The 23,464-nt window shown below is 37.6% G+C and overlaps 1 protein-coding gene across 11 annotated transcripts in view; it reads left to right on the forward strand.

Moving 5' to 3' along the window:
• The first annotated feature begins 10,266 nt into the window (after positions 1-10,266).
• Positions 10,267-23,464, forward strand: part of caskin1 (CASK interacting protein 1) — an 82,596-nt gene continuing 69,398 nt past the window's right edge. For 3 of the 11 annotated variants that reach the window (XM_026204786.1, XM_026204812.1, XM_026204794.1), the window contains exon 1: positions 10,268-11,017. In XM_026204786.1, the coding sequence (XP_026060571.1) occupies positions 10,924-11,017 (94 nt within the window). In that variant the 5' untranslated portion in view covers positions 10,268-10,923. Of the gene's footprint in view, positions 11,018-23,464 lie in introns of all 11 variants that reach the window. The other 8 variants (XM_026204835.1, XM_026204803.1, XM_026204827.1 and 5 more) reach the window with 3 other exon arrangements.

Consider the following 23,464-nt stretch of genomic DNA (forward strand, 5'->3'; position numbering starts at 1 on the left):
TAACTACACATTATATCTTTTTAGTCAAGTAGCATATGGATGTCATGTAAAAAATATTTTTTATATGACTGAATGTATTTAGAAAAATTTAATAAAAACACTGAAAGGTACTAATTCTAATGCTAACATTTCCTCAGCTACAGAAAACGAGCAAAGAATATTTACAGAATCAAAGAACACTGACTTCAGTCTAGTGCGAGTTTATGCACTAAAAAAAAAAACATTTTAAATCAATGAAGCTGTGTACACTGTATGATGAATACAATAATAATTGTAATAATTGAAATAATAATTAAGTTAAATAATAAAATAATACAACAATTAAATAATAATTGAATACAATAATAAATAATCTCTTATACATACACCATGTACATCTGCACTTTGTTTATAATGAGGATTTGCGAGAGAGCAGAATTCAGTCAGCAAGCGCACGCTTGATTGGTTAGAACTCGCAACACTGTAAAAACACGTAAAAATTTAAATTGAACAAAGAAGCTTGAATATTAATTAGATAATACGACTATCAGCACAACCCTAAAAAATACGAGTTCACGTCTAAAGAAAAAGCTGATAATTAAATAAGCCTGATTTGAATGCAAATACTATCTACCATTATAGAATGCAACAAAATGATTCAGAAATGTAAAGGTGTACATTAATCAGATACGTAATGAGGGGTGCTTAAAACTAGACAGGAACTTGAGTGCCACAGTCTTGTTTTGTACATGAAGCGTAGGTCTGAAAGCGGAAGTGGTGAGAAATGAATGGCACATTTCAAATGTTCTTGATGCATCTTTCAGACGAACTACTTCACCTTCAGTAAATGGAGCAAAGAGTGACAGGAGTCTGGTGGTTTTCAATGTAAAAAAAAAAAAAGAAAAGAAAAAAAAAAAGTTCCTCTTGTGAACATGAAACTTGTGCTTGCAACAGAAGTTTAGCGTGGGCTTTCAATGCCACGTATCAATGAACATTTATATGTTCATTGATACATGCTTCAAGTACACTATAGCTTAAAAACTATTGAACCATCACACACAAGCACACTCCACACGGACATAAAAGGAGATGTTAAAGGCAAAATTACGCTCTGGTAATTTTAAGAATTCCTTGAGTCATATTTCTGGAATGAGGAAAGGTCTCATTCCCTTATAATCAGTGAAATTAAACGAAGCTCAAACGAAGGTGTTGACAATTTACACCATGGAACAGTACGTGTAGGTAAAAGATAACGCCCTGTTTGTCCAGGAAGTGGGAAGAGAGTCTAAAATAACACAGATAAAGTGGCGCAGGAATAAATGGATGGACGCTGGTATTAATCAACCTCAGTGGAAAGTTCCAGACTCCGCTTTGTTTGCAGCTGACAGAGGAAATGCTTCTGTCCAGAGACGTGCATCATTCCTCAGACGCTCAAGTCTTATCAGCAACAATCTGAACATTCGAGCCTGGACAGAATCCTCTGCCTAAATATGTTACTCGTGACAATGCGCTGTGAGGAGTGGGTGGAGGGAGGAGGCAGGACCTCGGGCCTCTGCTGCTTTGGGTTTTGGGCGGCTATTAGAAATGCTGACTCCCCATCACAGGATGTTTAGACTTAGCCCAAAACTGGATCTCTGGGAACAAGCCAGTCAGAACGGTCCTACAAAACTCTTTTAAGAACAGATGTGTAATGTCAAACGCACACTGACACACATGACCACTTTGGGTGGGGAATCAGCAGGGACTTGGCCTGATATATTGATATCTGAGCCACAGAAGAATAATAATAATAATAATCTTGTAACTCTGTTTAGTGTAATGATTCAAAAATTATATTCTTAGCTTGTTTGGATATTGATCAAATTCAAAACAATATCTACAAGTGATTTATCTTCCCATTAAAATCCCAAATCATGCAGTTCCTTGTTCACTACAAAGCCAAATTTAGCAGTCTTTTAAAAAAAAAAAAAAAACCCAAGACAGCTAACACAGAGTGAAAGACTGTATTTTTTCAATCAGGTAGGGTACAAGTGATTTCAGAACATTTCAGCTAGTTTGTATTTATTGTGTATATATTATTTATTTCGTATAAGATTCATTTGGCTGAGTCGTGCTGCAATAAAGCGATTCCTTGTAGTCCTATGTGATCATCTGGTGATCATCTCTTCAGCGCGCAGCTATTGGTCCTGAGCAGGATAATTAAAAAAGAAATTATACACATGTTTGCTGAGAGAATATTAATACAGTACTGTGAAGCAAAATATCAGGATACTTTGACATTGATTTTGACATGAACATGCATATGCCATTTCGGATCAAATATACCACAGCTCTGTATGTTTACAATGTTCTGGCTCGTGGGTAACAGGGTGTGGGAAACAGAGGCCATTTGTAGGGTTTTAAGGAAGCCTCATGGCTGAGACCTGGTGTAACAACTTAAAGAGGAAGTAGAATAGAAACAGCTAATGTGAAATATACATAAAACTCAACCACGGACCAGGAAGCTGCTGTGCTTTAATACATTAAGAGTTACAATACAGATGAGCTCTACAACTGGAAGCTTGAAGTAGCTCTGCTTAAAAATGTAGTCTGACCTAAAGATTGACCACAAATGTTTGTGCCCTTGCTGTGAACACAGCGCATGTGATATGATCATATCAGATGCGATGCACATATGGGATCTCCCTCAGACAGCTGCACACGCTGTGAGGGTAATCGCAGTACCCCGGGGCGTCATGCAATCACTAGTCAATGATCCTGAAAGTTTGGTTTAATTCTCTGTCCTGTTGTCCATGTGTTTACCGTCTCATAAGAGGAGCAGGAAATTACAGCCTTGTTTACACACTGAATGAAGCATTCTGGGAGGTGTGGGGGGGGAGGGGAGAGGAAGTTGGGTAAGATGCCAGAAAGCCAAGTCTGAAGATAACAGCGAGCTGCAGGCCAGCTTTACATCCTTCAGCCACCCTAGGAGACGTGTGGCATGAATCAGCCCTTCTGTACGGACCAACGGGCTTCCTGGCACAGAGGATCCAAGACAGCGGGAGTATAATTTACCCTCGCGCTCTCAAAAACACCCACATATGTCACATTATTTGGTTACGGTTTAGGGAACCACTGCCTTTGTGCAGCTGAATTGTTTCTGCCATTCTCAACAATGTGTTTGATGATTTTAGGCTATAGTGCATGCTGGGTGAGATCAATAGCAATTTCATTACCGTCTCTATGGGTTTGGCTTGACTGGAATGAGAGAGAAACCAGCGATCTCCTCCATGTAAATCTGTTTTTATGATAAGCAGCCATGACCGAGACATGGGTCAAGCAAAAGAGATGAGAAGGGAGGTTTTTCAGTTACTTCTATTTGTGCCAGGGTTGTGTGCCCTTCAGAATTGAATTGAGGATAGATAGCCATAAATATGAATTTAATTGGAAAATAGCCAATTGTTAAATTCTGAGTTTTGGCCACCCATGATTTTTGCTGCCCACTGTGAAATATTAGGGTTTTAAAATACTACCGTGTAGAATATATGAAATATATACCGACTGGCTGTTACTGTCACATTGCACAGTTTCTGTGTGGACTGGCACTTTGCTTGTTATTGAAAACCGGTTTCTTCTTGCAGTAGCAGTGCAGAGAGTCAGAGCCGTACCTGTTTGCGTGCCTGGCTGAGTCCATGCAGTCTCTGCTGTAGCTCGCTCCTGTAGTTTTGGGCTGCTTCAATGCTCTCCTTCGCCTCCTGCAGCAACGCCTCTGCCTCTATTGACATCCTTGTTGGCCTCTGCCAAATCACAAATATCAAGGTAAAGTGTAGAAAAACATTGCCATTGATTGAGATAACTTTTACTTTGACTGGATCTATCACGTATGGGTTTACAGAGCATTCTAGAGAAAGGCTGAAACCAAGACACGCCCATTTCGGAAATTGTCACATTAACAAAGCTAAACTAATAATAACAGGAGTGTGAAATTCCACACAGGCCAAAAAACAGTCTGTTCTTCAGGTTCATAAATTGAACAGCAACTTTATGAAACCATCAGGCCATGGTTTCCACATCATGTGGATGTGAGGAAGCATGATTTGAATCATAACAACGGGTTCACAGCCTTATCTGTAGAGGTTTAGTACAAGAGAGTGATACAGTTGTGTATAGTTATGACTAAAAGGCAAAGACACTATAAAACTGAGAAACCAGAATCCATGTCAACTGCTGTAGCAGTGCAAAAGTCACAGGAGTCATGGAAATTAATCACTGGCCTGAAGACCACATGTATTGTGCTATAAATTCATAAAACTAAACCGAAGCAGTGAGTCAAAGAGCAGCACAACAGCGTGGGCCACAGTATTTGACAGGATGACATCAGTCTGTGTGACACTCAAACTACTCTGCCTGTTTGTGCTAGTTTAGAAAAGAAATCTTGCGAAATGGACATTTTAACATACAACTAATCATATATACTTTTAAAATAAGAGCCAAAAAGAGCAGCAGAGTCATTAGCCATCTTGAAGACTTGGCTAAAAACATCTCTTCCATCCTTTTTTTAACTCAAGGAATTATTCTAATTATATTCTAAAAAAAAAAAATAATAATAATACACACACACACACTACCTAGCTTTTGAATCTTTTTGTATTCGATCAGTTTCCTTTTCAGTTATTGTACCATTAACAAAAGTTTTGTTGATTGCTTCCATTGTCTTCATCTGTAAGTCACTTTAGATAAAAGTGTCTGCTAAATGTAAAATATTTAAAATATATAGTTAACACTTTTGTATTTTTGTACAATAAACAAATCAGGTACGGTGTTGGGTCACCACTTGATGGAAAATCTGGATCTTGAAGCAAATACAGTCACACCAAAATGTATTAGGTTAATAAACAGCTCTCACGTCTTCACTGATCAGGCGATCTCCTTTAAGGCTAGCATGCTACAGTGAAACCACTTCCGTTGAAGATGACGTGAATGCAACTGCTCTATTCTTACATGTGCCCATGTGGCCTAAGTTCACAAGCATGACGGAACCTACCCATAGACACAACCCTGAACCAAAGCTACCACTCCACTTCTGTACAACAGTGCCTGTATAACACTGGTGTCATTGTGCAGGAGAAAACAGCTGCCTTTGTTTATGCGTGTAAATGAACTCAAATACCAGACAGGTGGATCGGCAGCAAGTTATTCAGTTTACTCTCGTTTAACACAAAAGGTGCTGACCCTAGTGCACCAGAGCAGAGAATGAACCGGTGCTTAACTCTCAGAAGCCCCCTTTCATCTATACACCTATGAGAGAGAAACCTAAATAACAAAACGTGACCTGCACCAACAAGCCTGTGAGTTTCCACAATCATCTACCTTATGATCAATGCATAAAAAAAAAAAAATATTACAAAAGTGGAATATTTACCAAATTTTGACATTTCATGATCAAGGCAAAGGGAGGGGTTCTCCAAAATCACGGTCTAATCCTCTGATTTAGCAGCAGGGATCTCATCCAGACTGGGGTTAGTAATCTTGGCAAAGAGCATTAAAGACAAGCAATTACATTATCTGTTACTCTCCCAGAATCCTTTCCCACAAGTGAATCCATCAGGGAGCACAGCGGAGGACTAGCTGACTTTCAGTGGGACACGAATTACCTAGATGCAATGGCAAAAAAAATCTGCTGCCAAGAGACAATGTTGGGATTTCCAGTGTGAGGTGTAGCTGATCTGAGGATCATGTGTCCTAATTCACAATCTTTGACCGTTCACTGATAAGGGCCACGGTTTAAAGGGCCCTTCTATTAAGATGAAGTAAATAAGATGCATTTAAACAAAACACACAAACAGAAGGGTTTATAAACTTGCATTCTGCTGCCCTTCAGCTTTACACGTATGCCCTTCCATTAAAACGTCCAATCCAAGCATAACTGGGCAGTTATGTAAAGTGCAGTAATTCTCTTAAGAGCCATGCTGATGCACCGTGCACACTCAACATGTTTATACACGTCCAGCAACGGTGGAAATGAAAGGCAGCTGAGAGAAGAGCAGCACACATGGTAGCCCAAATGTCAACATCAGCTATGAAAAACATCTAAAATGTTGAGCAATTATTTTCAAACTCAAACAGCAGCTGCTCATGAGGCTCTTGTGTGAGGATCGCCACACCAACACTCATCACTTCAACTCAAGAGTTTTACAGTAACTTAAGCTCTTCAAGCTGCTCCACCCACAAACCTTCTCACGAAAAGACAACACCTCTAACTTAGCACTGAAAACTAAACCGTAACAAAAACATATGGGATTATTAAACGTTTTTTGCTGCATTACCTTAGGCGATCCGTTCTTGTGACATACTAACTTCTGCCGCAGAGTTCCGCCATTGACGCCCTGGCAACAGTAAAGAGCTGGAGACACGTATTTTCACTTTGATACAAACCAGTCATCCAATCGGATGCCGCAGTGCTGTGTTTTCCTTCTGTCTGCTGTCAGCTCCAGCCAATCAGATGATTGAACCCATCTTGGCCCCGCCTGATCTTTTGTTAAAAACCAAAAGCGCATAAAAACGTCAGGTCCTTTGGCGTCATATAGTAAAGGTAACTTTGTTTTAATCGCAAAATGAGAGCGGTTACGTTACACATGTTTATTATGTAGGAATAGTATCAAAGGCCAAGATTTCAGAACGAACATCTACAAACAACGTTGTCACAAAGCGGAATAGAAAACTTACTGTGGAGTAGAGACGGTTTAGCTACAGATATTATAGTGCCTATAGTTATCTTGTCTATTTGGTTATTTATTGCAAAATACACTCACTGGCCACTTTATTAGGTACACCTTGCTAGTACCGGGTCCACCCCTTTTGACTTCAGAACTGCCTAAATTCTTCGTGGCATAGATTCAACAAGGTGTTGGAAACATTCCTCAGAGATTTTGGTCCATATTGACATGATAGCATCACACAGTTGCTGCAGATTTGTCGGCTGCACATCCATGATGCAAATCTCCCTACCCACCACGTCCCAAAACTGCTCTATTGGATTGAGATCTGGTGACTGTGGAGGTCATTTCAGTAAAGTGAACTCATTGTCATATTCTACAAAGCCAGTCTGAGATGATTTGAGCTTTGTGACATGGTGCATTATCCTGCTGGAAGTAGCCATAAGAAAAGGGGTGGACATGGTCAACAACAATACTCAGGTAGGCTGTGGTGTTTAAACGATGATCAGTTGTTACTAAGGGGCTCAAAGTGTGCCAAGAAAATATCCCCTACACCAGTGGTCTCAAACTCAATTCCTGGAGGGCCACAGCTCTGCAGAGTTCAGCTCCAAATCACACCTGCTTGGAAGTTTCTAGTAATCCTGAAGACCTTGATTAGCTGGATCAGGTGTGTTTGATTAGGGTTGGAGCAAAACTGTGCAGAGCTGTGGCCCTCCAGGAATTGAGTTTGAGACCACTGATCTAGAGTTTTGTATGCAGACTTATCATTTCAAAGAAAATGTTGAAAATATTCTTTATATATTTTCTGTATTTAATATATAAGATTTGGAATCTTGTGATAAATTATATTGCCTGATGTAAAAAAAGAGAGTATTATATATTTGTATTGCATATGTAAATAAATAATAATTAAATTCATATGGGGTTTTCAGTGTGGCAGTTTAATGTTAGAGTAAAGCGTGTAATAATTTGCTGTGCTGGTGAAGGTATTTTTTTTTTTTTTTTTTTTTGGCTAGTTGGCTCCAGTCAGGGTATGTGTTTACTATGCTGATGTTACATGTGTTCACTGTTGAACAGTGTTGTAGCACCAGAGGTTTGGTAGCTGCTTTGTGTGGGCAATGAAAGCCAATTATATACTCATACAGTGTTATTTTGTGATGACTCAATAAATGGATGGTATTTTATGATATGAAATTTTACAGCTTGAAGTAAAAAAAAAGCCTATTACAGTATGTTTGCCTCTAAATTAAATTCTTATAGGGTTCAGAAGGAGCCGCTTATTTAATAATCTAATCAAGCTACATATAAGCTGCTGCTTGCCTTACTTTAGCAACGGTCTTCTAGCATTTCTCCTCCTCCCCACCTCCATCCTCACTCCTTTAAGATATTCTGCCCTATATACAGAAGCTATCTATTTAGTAGTCTCATAGGGGGTAAATTGGAGCTTGGGTTGCTTCATCCTTGAGCCCCTCCTTTGCATACAGCAAGCCAAATACCCTTAATCACTTATGAAGTAACATGAACATCATCATATGTAGCCTATTCTTTAGGCAAATGTAAAATATCACTCCTGTGATATGCAATTCGCTTGTAGTCTACATTATTAACGGTGCTTGATGCTGGGATATTTCTCCTAAAATTCTTCCTCTTGCAAAGCTGGCTGTGAAAATAGTTTAACCCTTTATTATGAATTGAAATATTTCTTGCACAAGAATATTCGAATTAAGCTCATTACTTTATTTAATATTATTTAAACTGTTGCCGAAAAATCTGACACCTAAAAGCTTTCAGAACTGTCAGAAAAGTGTGTGAGACTACATGAAATCTGATATTCTCAGGTTTCATTGGAGTTGAATACAGCGTCTTTAGAAAGGGTGGTAGCCACAAGAGGCCTGTCTCCACCCATATACTGCATGCCAAAAAAATATTGCTGAATTGTAATGTACGCAGCGAACACTAGAGGTCTGCAAGTGTGAAATGACATCTCAGAACGGATTTTCTATTATGTAACACTGGATGGCGCTGGATCACAATCAGCAGATGTTACATGGTCAGTTATATCTGGATGAAGGATGTGCAGATATTGATGATGGTGATGATGATTAGGGCGAATCAGTGAAAGTTCAAGTTCAAACACGAGTGCAACAGATCAGCCTTTCATATCACTAGTTTGTCATCTGTTTGTTAAATGTTTTCTCAAATATTTCATATCTTGTGTTGTTGGTTGCTGATTGATTATTAAACCAGTGTGCTAAAGAACATTCTGGGATTATTAATAATCAGACTGATTCAGATACAAAGGACTTTAGGAGTTCACATTTGAAGATGAAACAGTATATGGACTTGTTAAGAAGTTTTTTTTTTCCTCAGTGTTTTTATGCAATAAAATGACAAAGGGATAATTCAATTGTTAACATTTACTTTCTATCACATCACCTATATGACTTTTGTGGCACATAAAATAAGATATTTTGAGAAATGTCTCTATTTTAATTTTCTGAGGTGGTAAATTTAGTGTTAAGTAGCCATGAATAGAACATGACAGTCATGACTGGATTCTGCGCTGAAAGAGGGTCATTGTGCTTTGACTTGGATATAAGAATCTGAAAGAAACCCCATGTTGTTAAGACAATAACTCTGAGCAGGCATTCAGGGAACAGTTTTGTTTTGTAGGCTTCATGCAGCCAAGCTCTTTTTGTACCCTACTTTGTAATCTTCAGGCTTCTTAAAACTGAAGGACTGACAGCATTTGCTGGATTTGAGAGGTAAGAAAAACAAAACTGTTACTGTGTTAATTTTTTTTTTTTAATGTTTAAGAAAAACAGAACCAAGGAAAATACCATAAATCAGTAGCAACAGCAGATCTGAAATGCTCAAACTTGCAATTGGAAATTCACCTTCCAGCATCCATGGAGATAAATTGGACTAACTTACTAGTATGCATTTTATGTTATTATTATTATTATTAGTTGTAGTACAAGTAATAAAATAGTGACTTATACGTTTTAATATTTTCTAATAGTGTCTAATATATTTTATTATTAACCAAATTATTAAATATCTACTCAGTCTAGTATTTACTCATTAGATACTACTTAATCCAATAGAGATTAGATAATGGTTTTTCATTGCATATTAATCATTTTTCTTTTACTAATTCTTCCACGAGATATGACTGATTTGTTATTAGTATGTATTTATGAGAAACCATTATATATTGTTGTTGGTAACATTTCTTATCTAATTTGTTATTTGCTTTATGGACATGATGACTAGTAAATGGCTACTTTATAATTACATTTTGTTAATATTTGTTAGCAATTTAGCCATATTTGACAATGGATAGCTGCCACAGTTGCAAAGGAAGGCTATTGGTGAATAATTAATTACCTAGGCTACTAGTGAGATTATTTAATATCATAAAAAAATACAAGTTCGTTTCGAGGACTGAAGTTAAACGGGTTTCCAAATAGTGCTCAGGTGAGTCATGTTTCTGATCTGGTCTAATCCACTCTTGGTCGGTGTGTACAAAACAAAAACGCCAGCTACAGGACAAGGCTGTTTCCAGCAGCATGTGTTATGATGTCCCGTAGCATGTGGCTGTCAGCGCTGGAATACGGGGGTGTTCCTACACATAGGGACCGCCCTCTGGATGAAGCGGAGCCATTTACCACAGCAATGTCAGCCCAATCCGAGGCTGGGGAAATGCACGTTGCACGATCCCTGTGTGGACCCATCGCAGCACAGAAAATAACTGTGTGCGTACTACGGAGCGATGGTACCGCCGACTGATATGTCTTCAGCACAGCTTCAAGGATCCCAGGAAAAAAACGCTCATGGTAATTTAAAGAAACATTGATTTTGCATATTTGAATGCGTCGCATCAACTCCGCTCACGCCACCAAATCGTGTTTGGAGCTGTGTTATCTGATGATGGTTTTCTAGAACAGACTGTTCCATCACAACAGAGACTGAAGATCCGATCCATCACCGATGCTTTATTCGCAAGTCCGTCACAGTGCTGCTAATATTCTCTTCTCGACATCGGAATAAGAACATCTGTGATTCTCAGGAGCCAGCTGCACCAGCTCTACAGTATTCGAGCATCCTTCCGCCAGTGTGCATCATCATCATCATCATCATCATCGCGCCCTGCAGCTCCATCGCAAGAGGGAGGATCCGCAGAGGAGCTCTCTGGGCAACACTACACACACATTCAGAGGATGCTTTGGATGTAAGATAAATAACGATGGGGAAAGATCAGGAATTACTTCAAGCGGTGAAGACTGAGGACCTGATGACGGTGCAGAAGCTCCTGCAGAGGCCCAAACCTGGGAAAGCAAGTAGGTTTTGCTTGATTATAAAAAAGCATTTGCATTATTGCTTGCCATGTTATGGCTGAAAGAGGCAAGAGATATCTTGATTAATTGGATCTTTCAGTTGAGAAGGCGAACACTTGCCCTGCTCTTTAATTATGGCTAGAGATGTTCAGGATTTCACTCAAGCTGTTGAAAATACCAAAATATGCTGTGTTTGGGTGCTGATGTCCTCATCACGCGTCTTAACTAGCTTTGCCATCTTGGTGAACATCTTGGTTTTGGTGGTTCACCAGTTAGACCAGTATAGAAATTCATTACTGGACTGAGCTGGTCTTTGAAAGGTTCCCAGTGCTGGATACTGTGGTGTTCCCGACTGTCATGTGATTGAAATCACGGTTGTTTATAAATCAATTAATTAATTAATTAATAATAATTATTATTATTATTCTTTTAAAATAAAGTTCTGAGTTATTCACTTGATTTGCAATTTGCAAGTTACAATGATGTTTTCACCGTAAAGGGGCATTCAACTGTTAATGAATGCTGTTTGTGCATGTGAATTATATGAACATTAATGAGCTTGTTTTGGAAATAAATGTCTTTCAAGAGGCAGAAAATTCTAGACACAGCTGTCTGGTAAACATGAAATATTTTTGCTATTGAGAAACGAAAAAAAAAAAATTGTAAACTGTAATATTCAGTTGAAAAGCAAGTGTGAACATTCATATGCCCATCTAGATTGAGCTTCTGATGTTCTGCTTTGCATACCACAGACAGAGGTGGCTGCACCTCAAAATTCATTGTGCCGGTCTGCTTTCTATCTCCTCCACCACATCTGTGACATTATCAGCAGCGTCTCACACAACAGCTCGACTGAGATTTCTTTGTCTCACATGCCTGTCTGTGTCGAGCGTGTTCGGATTAGAAGAACCCCGGGGGCTCGAGGCAGAGAGCCACGGCCATCACAACGCTCTTCTGAGCACCAGGCTCTGTTCTCCAGTGTGGCAGCAGCACACTCCTGTTCGGCTAAACACTGCCCCCTGTAATGATGGGGTGAACGAGCATGAGGTGCAGCCTCATCACTGCACTTTCACAATCGGAGAGAGAGGAAGGAGCTGTCAGCGAGCTTCTTCACTTGGCTATGTGCCATCGAAGCAACACGTAGATTTATGTTGTAAACTATGAAGGCTTTTTGGCCCTGAATATGTACGAGGCTGCTCTGTGGGATAAACACTGACTGTGATATAATCTTGGAGTATTGTGTCTTTTATAGTTGGTTATTTCAGGACATGGTTAATTATTGTAAGTCATTTCATTTATATTTTGAAGAATACAGGTGTGTTTTGAGAGCTTCCCTTATGAAGACCTGTGTTGAGTTCATATGTCATGAAAGCAGTAGAGCTTTAGAGACAAGTTAATGCATTTCACACAAAAACAATGCATCAGCTTCTTCAAACAGAGAGTGATACACCTTTGTGGAAGCGTCGGTTGGATTTTATTTAAAGCTGTACCTCTGTTTTGGAAACACGATGCTACCCAGAAGCCAATTAGTTCTAGTCACAGCAACTGCAGTCTCCTGCTTGACAGTGATTGGTTGTGCTGGATGCTGTCTGGGCTCTGTAACCAAGTTTTAGTCAATCGACTGAAATATGGTATTTGCATTTGTTTTGTACATAAATCCTATCATGATAAAGCCATAGCTTATTCGTTCAAGATAATATTGACTATAGCTTTGAACAATCAAGTGGCTGGTTGTGAACATTTTGGTATATACTCTGGAAATGCTAATAATTATTAAACATAGCAACATTGACAGGAGACGGCAGATAATAGTTCCTTTATACATTCGAAAACATATTAGTTTTCATTTACAGTGTTTTTCTGGCTGGTACTAGTACATTTACATTAGTACAGCATTTAATTTCCTTACAATTAAATTACCTCTTATTGAACCAGAGCAGAAAATCATGTAGCTGCACTGTGCTGTAGAATTACAATGATTATCTCTGTATTCATTATAGTAATCTTCCATTTCTCAATAACACGTTTGAAGATTGATTCTAATAGTTTGGTGTCCTGTGCTGGTGCTTAGGTTCCCAGCATGCATTGTGGCATAAATTATGCAGTTGCGTTTGCATACTGTCTGCTGATTTATTTTGTTGTTGTTGTTACTTGGTTGTAATGCTCAGTGATGTTCAGACTTTTTAAATCTAAAATTGTTTGTTAATTGTGCATTTTGTATGCTGTTATCAATGTGTGCACATTGTGTATATTTTTGTACTCGTTATTTATGTATGTACAATATTGCCACATTGCAAGTTATGAAGTTATGTAAATGTTGGCAGTATGGTAAGGGGAGTTCAAAAACATCATAAAACTTCCCCCAAAAAGTGAAACGAAGCTGCTGGCCAAGCCCATATTTGCTCTCACTGCCAGTCAATATTAAGACAGTGGCTTGGAGCCCTGTAGCTAATCCAAGTAATCATTACTTCCACTGCTTAATGTGATGATTGAATTGCCGTGCAGATGGCTTTAAGTGAGTCGCAGAGAGAGAGAGAAAGAAAAGAGGAAAGAGTGCTGGGAGGGAAAGCAAGGGAAGCAGAAATAAGTGGATGGTTGGCCACCTTAAGGGGATTTTAGTGGTGAGCACGACTCTCGTGCAGATGTCTCGCATGGAGGTGAACCTGTTTTTCTGTCCATTTATCTGCAGTACTAAGGTCTGCATTCTGAGGTGTAAGTGTGTATATGAGCCCAGAGGGAGGGTGAACTGGAAAGAGTGTTTCCAGACCATATCTGCACAGCATTTTCCCACGTGTTCAGCACTTTCTTCACCTTTTCTGCAAACATTTGTTGCAGAAGCCTACAGAAAGTAATACATCTGGAATACAGTATATCTTATTGCCGTAAATTGCTGATTAGTTTCATTGACTGCACATTCTGATGAAGATGTGACGGATGGGCTATCCGCTCTCCACCTTTACAACCTGTTCACGTCTCCCCGCAGCAATTAGAGCTGAGCTATTTTAGCAGTTGAAACATATGGAGTCCCTAAGGAGAAGAAACTTGTAGGCCTCATTCACTCTGCTTTCCTCTGTCAGCTTTATTCTGGTGTTTTGGAGTGAAATAATCTGGTGAAAAAATGAACACCATGGGGGCGAAGTGCTAGATTGATGGATGACTCTCAGCCCACCAAAGTAGTGATACTGTTGAAATAGGTAGGATGTGGTTGGAGGATGTTTTTTTCTGCATATTTCTAAGCTCAGAGCTCAACTGGTTGGTCAGGTGGTTGGAAATCCTCGGCAGTGGGTGTCCATGGAGATATCTGACATCTGTGTGACCATCCAGGACAAGTGTAAATGGAATGTGGGTGATTGACATGACACGACATGATTATATGACTATATTTAAATGTCCAAAGATTATATAACAAAATCAGGTTTTAGTAAGTACTCAAAACATGAAAATACAAATTTGCAGTGATCCTCCATGATGTTTGCTCTTTTCAAACAAACAAACAAAAAAAGAATAGTAGTGAAATCCTAATATTAAAATGAAATTGTAAAATTGTAAAAACAATTGGCTTGATACTGGAATACTGGAATAGTGGAAAGTTTTGTGTTTGTAGTGAGGATTTGTGGTATTGTATAGGAAACCATAGCCATATGTCATCATAAATTAAATTAAAAACAATTACACTTTATTAAAAAAGTTCTAATTTTCTTGTATTCAAACACACCAATAAAGAGTTATTTATTTTTCATTGGGTCAAGTTATAGATGTGAATCATTACCCTAAATTATTTTAATTGGATGAATGAAACCTTTTTTTTTTTCAGTGCAGAAAAAATTAATAAATAAAACAAAACAATAAAGCATCTGAAGGACATCAAAATACCAATTAATGAAAATTAGTATGTGAAATGTTTTCTTTCTAACATTTTACAGTGAGACTCAATTTGTTAACATTAGTTAATGCATTAGATATCATAAACTAACAATAAACAGCATTTTTTAAAACCGGTTTATGTTAATTAACCATTATTCGTTGTTAATTCATGTTCGCTCATAATAAATGATAGGCTACTACTTCAAATGCCTCAGTACGTTGAAATGAACATTAAACAAGATCAATAAATGCTTTGATAGAATTTTTTTAATGATGCATTAACTATTGAATTAATGTTAACATACAGAACCTTGTTTTCTGAAACAAATAAATCAAATACATTTGTATAGAATATATAGTTCTGCCACACCAGATTTAAAAAGTTAATTATTTAATTAATAATTTAGTAAAAAATAAAAAATAAATAATTCAGGTATCACTTTTGAGGTATCAGTTATCTGTATCAGTATGTGTAATACAACAATAGTTCACTAAGAGAATGTCAACCACCCATTGTCCTGTTTTTGCCTTGGTCCCCTGGAGCAATTACAACACATGACCTTAATCTGAGGACCTGACCCACATAATCCTGAAGGTAGAGGGGGCGACAGGAATCTTAAGCACATTAACTGTTGCCGATTCCTCCCAGCATGTTCCTGCAATACTCTGTTATGTATAAATGTGCTTATCCCTATCACTTTGATCAGACTCCCCAGCACAGTGCACATTAATTCTGTTTACATTTTGTTATAAAAGCCTTAAGTGTCTAATTGCAGTTTTGATGATAAACCCGTAGTGTTCTTAAATCAAAAATTGATAATTAAAGGGTTGAAAAATGCCCTTGTACAGTTTTGAAAGTCTATAAAACCTTGTGCTATTGTGAACTTCAATGGGAGGTGTGAAGAGAAACGGGATGAAGGCCGACAGCTGTTATGTAACCTCACACAATGGAGTCGTGAGTGTGGTGGAGGTGGGTGGACACAGAGAGAGGCTGGATAGTGGACTCTGTGTTTTGTCACTTCTTATATGCTGCAGTGCTAAAGAACATCCCCTGAAAATTTTAACTGAATTGATCATTGAAACTGAATTTTGAGAAGTTTTAAATTTGTCCCAGATATATATAGGTTTCAGATAATATAAAAATCTCAATTTTAAAAAATGTACCCTTATGACTGGTTTGGTGGTACAGGGTCACAAATCCACTACAACACACATAGTTGATGTGTTTTTGTAATTTGTTCTAATTTAATAAAATACACATTTAAGTATTATTATTGAAATTGTTGAAACCATTTTAACCATTTTTTTTAAACAGTCCTGTACATTTTTTAATTTTATTATCCTTATTTTTCCCTCATAAAATATCTTGATTCACTTGATTCAAATATATTCCATTCCATCATCTCAAAAACAAAATTTTTGCTAAACCTTTGGAAAGTGCACATGCATGTTCTTAGTAGTATAAGTTTCTAATGAAGGCCACTGCAGCAGTCATTCATCACAATCCTCACCCCAAATAAACAGATTTAATGAGCGACTGACTAAGAGTGACTCAGTAAATCTGATGGTACTGAACATTAGAATCTTTTCTAAACTATTGATATTGAGGATCTTCACATCCAGATGTTGGACTGGGCTGAGCTGACCAACAGCCAGCTGTGTGGAGAAACTGCCTGCTGAGAAAGATTGCAGATGTCTCTCTCTGGAGGCCATATCTGCTGGGCTACAACAGATGAACAGATCACTTATCCAGCAAACCTGAATCCATCTGATCCTTACAGACTCAGGCATGATTAAAGTTCCCATCTGGAGTGTGCATGAGGAGATCTGGCTGGATATGTGATCACAGGGGTGAAATTTGCACAATATAAGGATGCACAATGAATTGGTAGCATATATACTGTACACACACAATTGTTATCTTTCTATTCATTAAACAGTCCTGAAAAAAAATTGAAAAAAAAAAAAAAAAACATTTCTTAAGCAACAAATAAGCATATGCGAATGATTTCTGAAGGATCATGTGACACTGAAGACTGGAATAATAATGCTGAAAATGCCATCACAGGAATAAATTACATTTTAGAATATATTCAAATAGAAGATTTGTTTTAAATGGTAATACTATCTTAGACATCTTTCAAAACATTTAAAATCTTATCTGTGCAAAAGTAACAATAGTGAAGATGGGTTTGCCATATTGCATTGTAGGAGAAACACCAAATATTAAGTCATGCTATGAAAGTTCTGAACAGATAGGCCTGTTCAGGGAGCATAATATTTTTCTGACAAAACTACAGACATATTGTCAAAATTGTGTCCCACACATTTTCCAAGATGCTGCTTTCCTAGCTCCCAACTGTAGGATTGTTTCATTTATATGATTTTCCTCTTAAATAAATCTTTTGCTGCTCAACAGATCACTCTTTTCCAGAGGGGGCAAGTAGAGTCAGGAATTTGTGTTGAGGAAATAGACGTTTCACCCCCTTGTAACATTAATCTTCCTCCCAGTGTAGCTCCAACTTATTTCAATCCAATCTAGTCTATGAATTAATTCTCTCCACTCTGGCCCACTTTTAATAAATCATAACGTGCACTTTGTGTTAAATTAGTCATGCGCATGGTAAAGGTTTCAACTCTGAACTGTTTTCTTTGCCTTTCAGTGATAATGAATTTTCTAATGGATTCCTGATGATGTCATGTATCACATCACTATCAAGCAGAGGGGATAAAAACACATTTTCCAAAGCTTTTCCATTTGATGAGTCCACATGGCTTGAAAAGGGCAATGAATATTTTTACAATATAGATACAGAATTTCCATTAATATTCTACAGTTTTTTTTTTTATTCAACCTTTTAGTCATATCTCACTGTGCACATACCTTTGAAAAAGCATTACTCTAATAATGGATCTAACTGAACTTTATGGTAAAAAGTTTTGGAATGCCCTTTAAGACCCGTTTTTAATCTGGCTAGAACTGCATGTTCTTGGCACATATATTTGTCTTAATTACGTTCAAAGAGTTCTTCTACTGTCATTGTTTCCACAGTAAGGAAAGGGTTTGTAGATGCTTTGATGAGAACAATCAGTAGGATGTTTTCATGAAGACCATTTGTGTTGTCTGATGTTGAGACTGTCTGCATTTGTAGTTTAACAACAACTGATGCCTGTTTATACTTAATACATCTCTTGTCATTGTACCATGGTACAGTATCTAATTGTATTTGCACTGCCATTAGAAGTCGTCATATTTATTGTGCCACTGCTCATTTGCATAAAGTTTATTGTCACTTGTTGCTGTCCAGACACTTTGTCTTTGCAAATCACTCGTTGTCAGCTCCCCTTTTAGACATAATCTCCTGTCAGACTGATTCTTGGGATTGCTTTAAAGAGCAGGTCAAATGCTATTTTAAAGTGTCCTAATATTGTGTTGGAGTCCCCTTCAACAGGTTTAAATGCATTTAAGGTTAGAAATCATTGTAATTTTCTTAGAAAATACATTTAACATTAGAATTCTTTTTCAGTGATTTGGAAATGATTCGTTCAAAGTATTTCTCAGTTTAAGCTCGAATGAAGACTTATTTGTTTGCCATAGCTTTTTATTCTTGATGTTATTTGTTTAATGGTCTTTTATCTCTCACATATTTATTGTGTTTTATGTAATGCTTTGTACAGCACATTGGTCAACAGTGGTTGTTTTAAATAATGCTTTATAAATAAAGTGACATTGACATTAATGCTCGAGCTTTTTAAAGTCAGTTGGATTCTGATTGTCAATGTTTTTCTAGCTCATCAGTTGGCAACAAACTGTTCTGAAAGTGATTCCAATGATATCGTTCCTCTGTGATGATGTATTGCGGTGTGGATTTACTTACGTGGAACGATTATTAACTTTTTTTGTTATAATTATTGCCTTCAATGCAGGGTTATCAGCATTAAATGAAACCATGTTTTGTTCATTTAAATGAAGCTGAAATAAAATAAAGTATAAATATTAGATGGACATTGTAAATTAAATGAAAGTTTTAAGTTTAAGAAGTGCTAAAATGACCAACTAGAAACAAATAAAAACAAATACATACATTACAAAAAATGTAACTAATGTCAACTAAAAATATAAGAAAACTGATTAAAATTTGATTAAAACTATAATAGTTTATATATAATACTAAAAATAAACTGCCTTAATGTGAAAGATCTTTAATTCAAAATGCAACTGACTGTTTTTGAATATTAATGCGGTTATAACAACCACTAACCCTTGTGTCATATTAACTTTGCATCGTTGTACAGTATGAGTTGTCTATTGAGAAAAGTGCTTTCCATGATTGTGGATTTCAGATCCTTGGATTATAATCTGCAACCGACTATTACTGAATACTGAGGATTATTTTCACAACGACTGACTCGGTGACTGTATGTTATCTCTCATCTCATCAGGCTCTGCAGGTTGAGGCTGTTTCCCAGCAATCATAGCACTACACTGCTGGACCGGTGGGCTGTTCGCTGCCCTAATGAGATTGGTTCAAAGATCAGGCGCTTCTCTTGTGTGTGTGCTAATGATGCCCAACAGGGCAGCGGAGAGCAGGCATATGGTGCCAGGGTTTACAGGTGCCACACTGTGAGAGTGGTCCTGGCAGAGATCAGGGGCTGAGAACACTCATACTGGGATGCCCAGGATGAAGATAAAAGTTGCCCATCACTCATGTCTGCTATGGACACTCTCATATATTTTTGTCTCGTTCAGCTTTGTGGCACTGATAAATTTGATGCATACTGCAGGGAGTACGGCATACATTTCTTCAGACTTCTGGATAACAGATGCCTTGTCCTGGGGATCTGTCGTGCCCATCCATGATTTCCTTATCGCTTGCTATCTCTCTCCTCTCTATTTTAAACAGAAGCCTTCATCCTGCAGTGATGTGTGGGTGGAGAAATCCCTCCAGAACAAAATTATACTTATACTACAGTTATTATACTACAGTTTTTTATTGAAGCTGTAAATTAACTTGCTTTCAACAAAGATGGCTTTTAAAGTCTCGCGTTTAATATCAGCATGTAACGATAGTTGCGATTTGTCTTTTCATCCCTACTGTGACATAAATCTGAATAAAACAGCTTCTCAAATGAGACAAAAATAAGATATATAATTGCAAAGGGAAATTAATATTTGTAAAAAAAACAAAAACACGCAGCATGGATTAATGATTTATAATAAACAATGCAATATTCCATTAACAATTCTCCATTAGCAATTGAAAAATATTCCATTAGCAATCATCAATTTTTGATCCCATGGTGACTTCAAAAGAATAGTTCACAATAAATAAATAAATAAAAATAACTGAAAGTTCTGTCTTTTGCTTCCCCTCATGTCATTCCAAACATGTATGGCTGATAATCTTCCCCTTCAGTAGGCTGTTAAACGTTGCAATGTGGAATCAAGAACTCTTTTTGTAAACCATTCATTAAGGCCAGTTTTGTGAACTAAATCAACCAATTCAGTGAAAAGATCAGATTCAAAGGAATGTTTAGTGACTAATCGGACTTCACTTCTGTTCATGAATGCACAAAGAAGAGGACTGAATAGTGACTAGGTTTATTTTTTTTTGGCTTCAAAAGACTTGCAGTATAGTGCCTGAGTCATATGGACACTTTTATGATTCTTTTATGGCGCTTATAACAGCCCCCATTCAGTTTCATTGTATGGAAGAATGTGACCAAGATATTGTTCAAAAATTCACCTATTGTGTCATACAGAAGATAGAAAGTCATCAGATCTGCACTTATATGAGGGCAAATGCAGAATTTCTGTAATATTGTAAGCTAGTGTTAGATATACACACAAACCCAACCATGAGAAACACTGAATAAATATGACCTTGCAGAGTTTGCTAGAATGTAAAATTGAGCCGACTCCTGGCATTGCCTTTATTAACAATGTTTCACAGCTAACAATTGAAATACTATATTCCCACACCCATTTATATTTTGGTGGTTCTTTTGACTCTGATTATCTCATTGTATGTCTGTTCACCCCACCCCAAGACCTAAATCCATGGAGATGACTTACAAAAATGGGTTATTGTGGCAACTTGCACTTCCAGTTTGAGTTATAGTCTCATTGTCAGTGCACTTGTTTGGGTAGTTGAGAAGACACACTGATAGCGCTGCATGAATATATGATTAAAGAAGTACTGGCAGCTCTTTACCAGCATCAGGCTATCAGTGTGTGCTATCTTAGAGCGCAGCTCCAGCTGCTAGCTAAAGTGCAGTGTTAAGCTTAAGTGGAGGCACTTCAGGAGCTTGACAGGGTCTATGAGCTGGAACACACTGCAGTGGATGGGAACTGTGCTGCAGAGAATCCACTGGAGAATGGAAGATAAGGGAATGCTGTTCTTTTACTAGGCTTTGACTCTACACACGGTTCTTTGAGGTGGTTAAGATGCTATATAGCACTGCTACTGTTTAAGGAAACTGCTAAGCCAAGTTTGCTTCTTTAGTGGTTCAGTGGTACTTTTTGTACGCAAATAAAACAAAAATAACGACTTTATTCAACAATTCCTTTGTCAACAGTCTCCTCTGTGTCTCTCCACATCACTCAACTGCCTACGCTCTTCTGTGTCATCCACGCCACAAGGATGCGCTGTTTCTATGTGTATTTATGCTTTGGTTTGAAAGAAAACAGCGCATATTTGTGACGTGGCTGACACAGAAGAGCGTAGGCGTAGAGCGTTTGAGTGTCTCAAGTCTCAAGTCAAAAAATCTTAAATTGTGTTCCGAAGACAATTTTTTTTTACGAGTTTGGAACAAAATGGGGGTAAGTGATTAATGACATCATTTTCATTTTGGGGTGGAGTATCTCTTTAAGCCCCGGTATAGTTCTTTAAAGGTTCTCTGGCTCTCTCTTAGTCTTTCATTTTGATCTTGAAAGGATTAAAAGACAACATTAAAATACAGTGTATTTCCGGAAGACACACAAGACTGTTTGACCTCGGAAAAGCATAAAATTAATACAAAACAGCTTTTGCCATGGTAGCTAATTCCCATTCAAAGCAAACATAAGAGAGTGGAGGAACATTTCTAAAATCTAAGGAGGAGAATGGGGTTCCTCTTATTTCTACATAGTGCCATTTGACAAAGGTGATGTATTGAGTCTTTAAAGATAGGTGCTACTGTATATAGTCAAGTCAAGTCACCTTTATTTATATTGCGCTTTAAACAAAATACATTGCATCAAAGCAACTGAACAACATTCATTAGGAAAACAGTGTGTCAATAATAAAAAATGATAGTTAAAGGCAGTTCATCATTGCATTCAGTGATGTCATCTCTGTACAGTTAAATAGTGTCTGTGCATTTAATTGCAATCAAGTCAACGATATCGCTGTAGATGAAATGACCCCAACTAAGCAAGCCAGAGGCAACAGTGACAAGGAACCAAAACTCCATCGGTGACAGAATGGAGAAAAAAACCTTGGGAGAAACCAGGCTCAGTTGGGGGGCCAGTTCTCCTCTGACCAGACGAAACCAATAGTTCAATTCCAGGCTGCAGCAAAGTCAGATTGTGCAGAAGAATCATCTGTTTCCTGTTTCCTATATACAGAGCCGTACACTCTAAAAAAAAAAACGGGTTGCTGGGTTGAGCCTTTTGGGTAATTTTTGGGGGTTATTTTTTCAGTATTTGGGTAGTTTTTCAAATGTAACAACACAATGTTTGGGTAGTTTTGTATTACTCAGATCCTGGGTCAGACTTAACCCAGCGGTTGAGTTATTTATCACGGGGATTTTGTTTCTCTTCTGGAGAGAGCAGTTCTTAGCGCCATCGAATTGACACATTCGTCGGTAAAATACAGGTTTGTATACATTTTATCTTTAAAATCATTTCTGTGCTGAATATCGTTCAATTTTATGCAGAGCAAGCATGGGGCGCGGTAAGAATCACCTTTAACGAGTGTCACAGTCTTATCGAGTGATGGAAAAGCCTGATGCTTTGCATAAAATAAACGATTTTATTCATAAAGATACAGAATACAAATATTCCTTCAGAGCTGTTTACTGTTTGTTTTTGAGCAGGTTATAAAGGCAACCGCAGTATATTTCGGATATGAGTGAAACGCAGGGGGGCGGCCTCAGGCGTGAGCAGTTCCCCGCCGAACACGACTCCAGCTCGGTCACGAACCAGCGCGACACAGTGCAGTGACAGTGGAAACAGAACGACAGAGACTGGTTAATAATACGTAAATTACTTATGTTTAACATTTAATTTTTAATTGTATTGTTTGTTAAATGAGTTTAAATATGGGCAATATGTATAGCCTGTTAAAAACAATATAAACAATGCTGTAAATGATAGTAAAAGGAAAATAAAGGAAGTTAACATGCAAACCAGTGGTTGTGTGGATTATTTTAGAAAAGTTTAGAGGATTTAAGTTAATCTGTAAACATTTAATGTATGAAGTTAAAAATAAGTTATTAATCTAGTAAAAATTAATTAATTAACTTTATCTGGGTTAAATCAACCCCTTATGCTGGGTTAAATAAACAACCTAATTTGCTGGGTAAAATTAACCCAAGATGGGT

This window comes from Carassius auratus, chromosome 3 (assembly GCF_003368295.1).
Source record: "Carassius auratus strain Wakin chromosome 3, ASM336829v1, whole genome shotgun sequence".
NCBI classification, from domain to species: domain Eukaryota; kingdom Metazoa; phylum Chordata; class Actinopteri; order Cypriniformes; family Cyprinidae; genus Carassius; species Carassius auratus.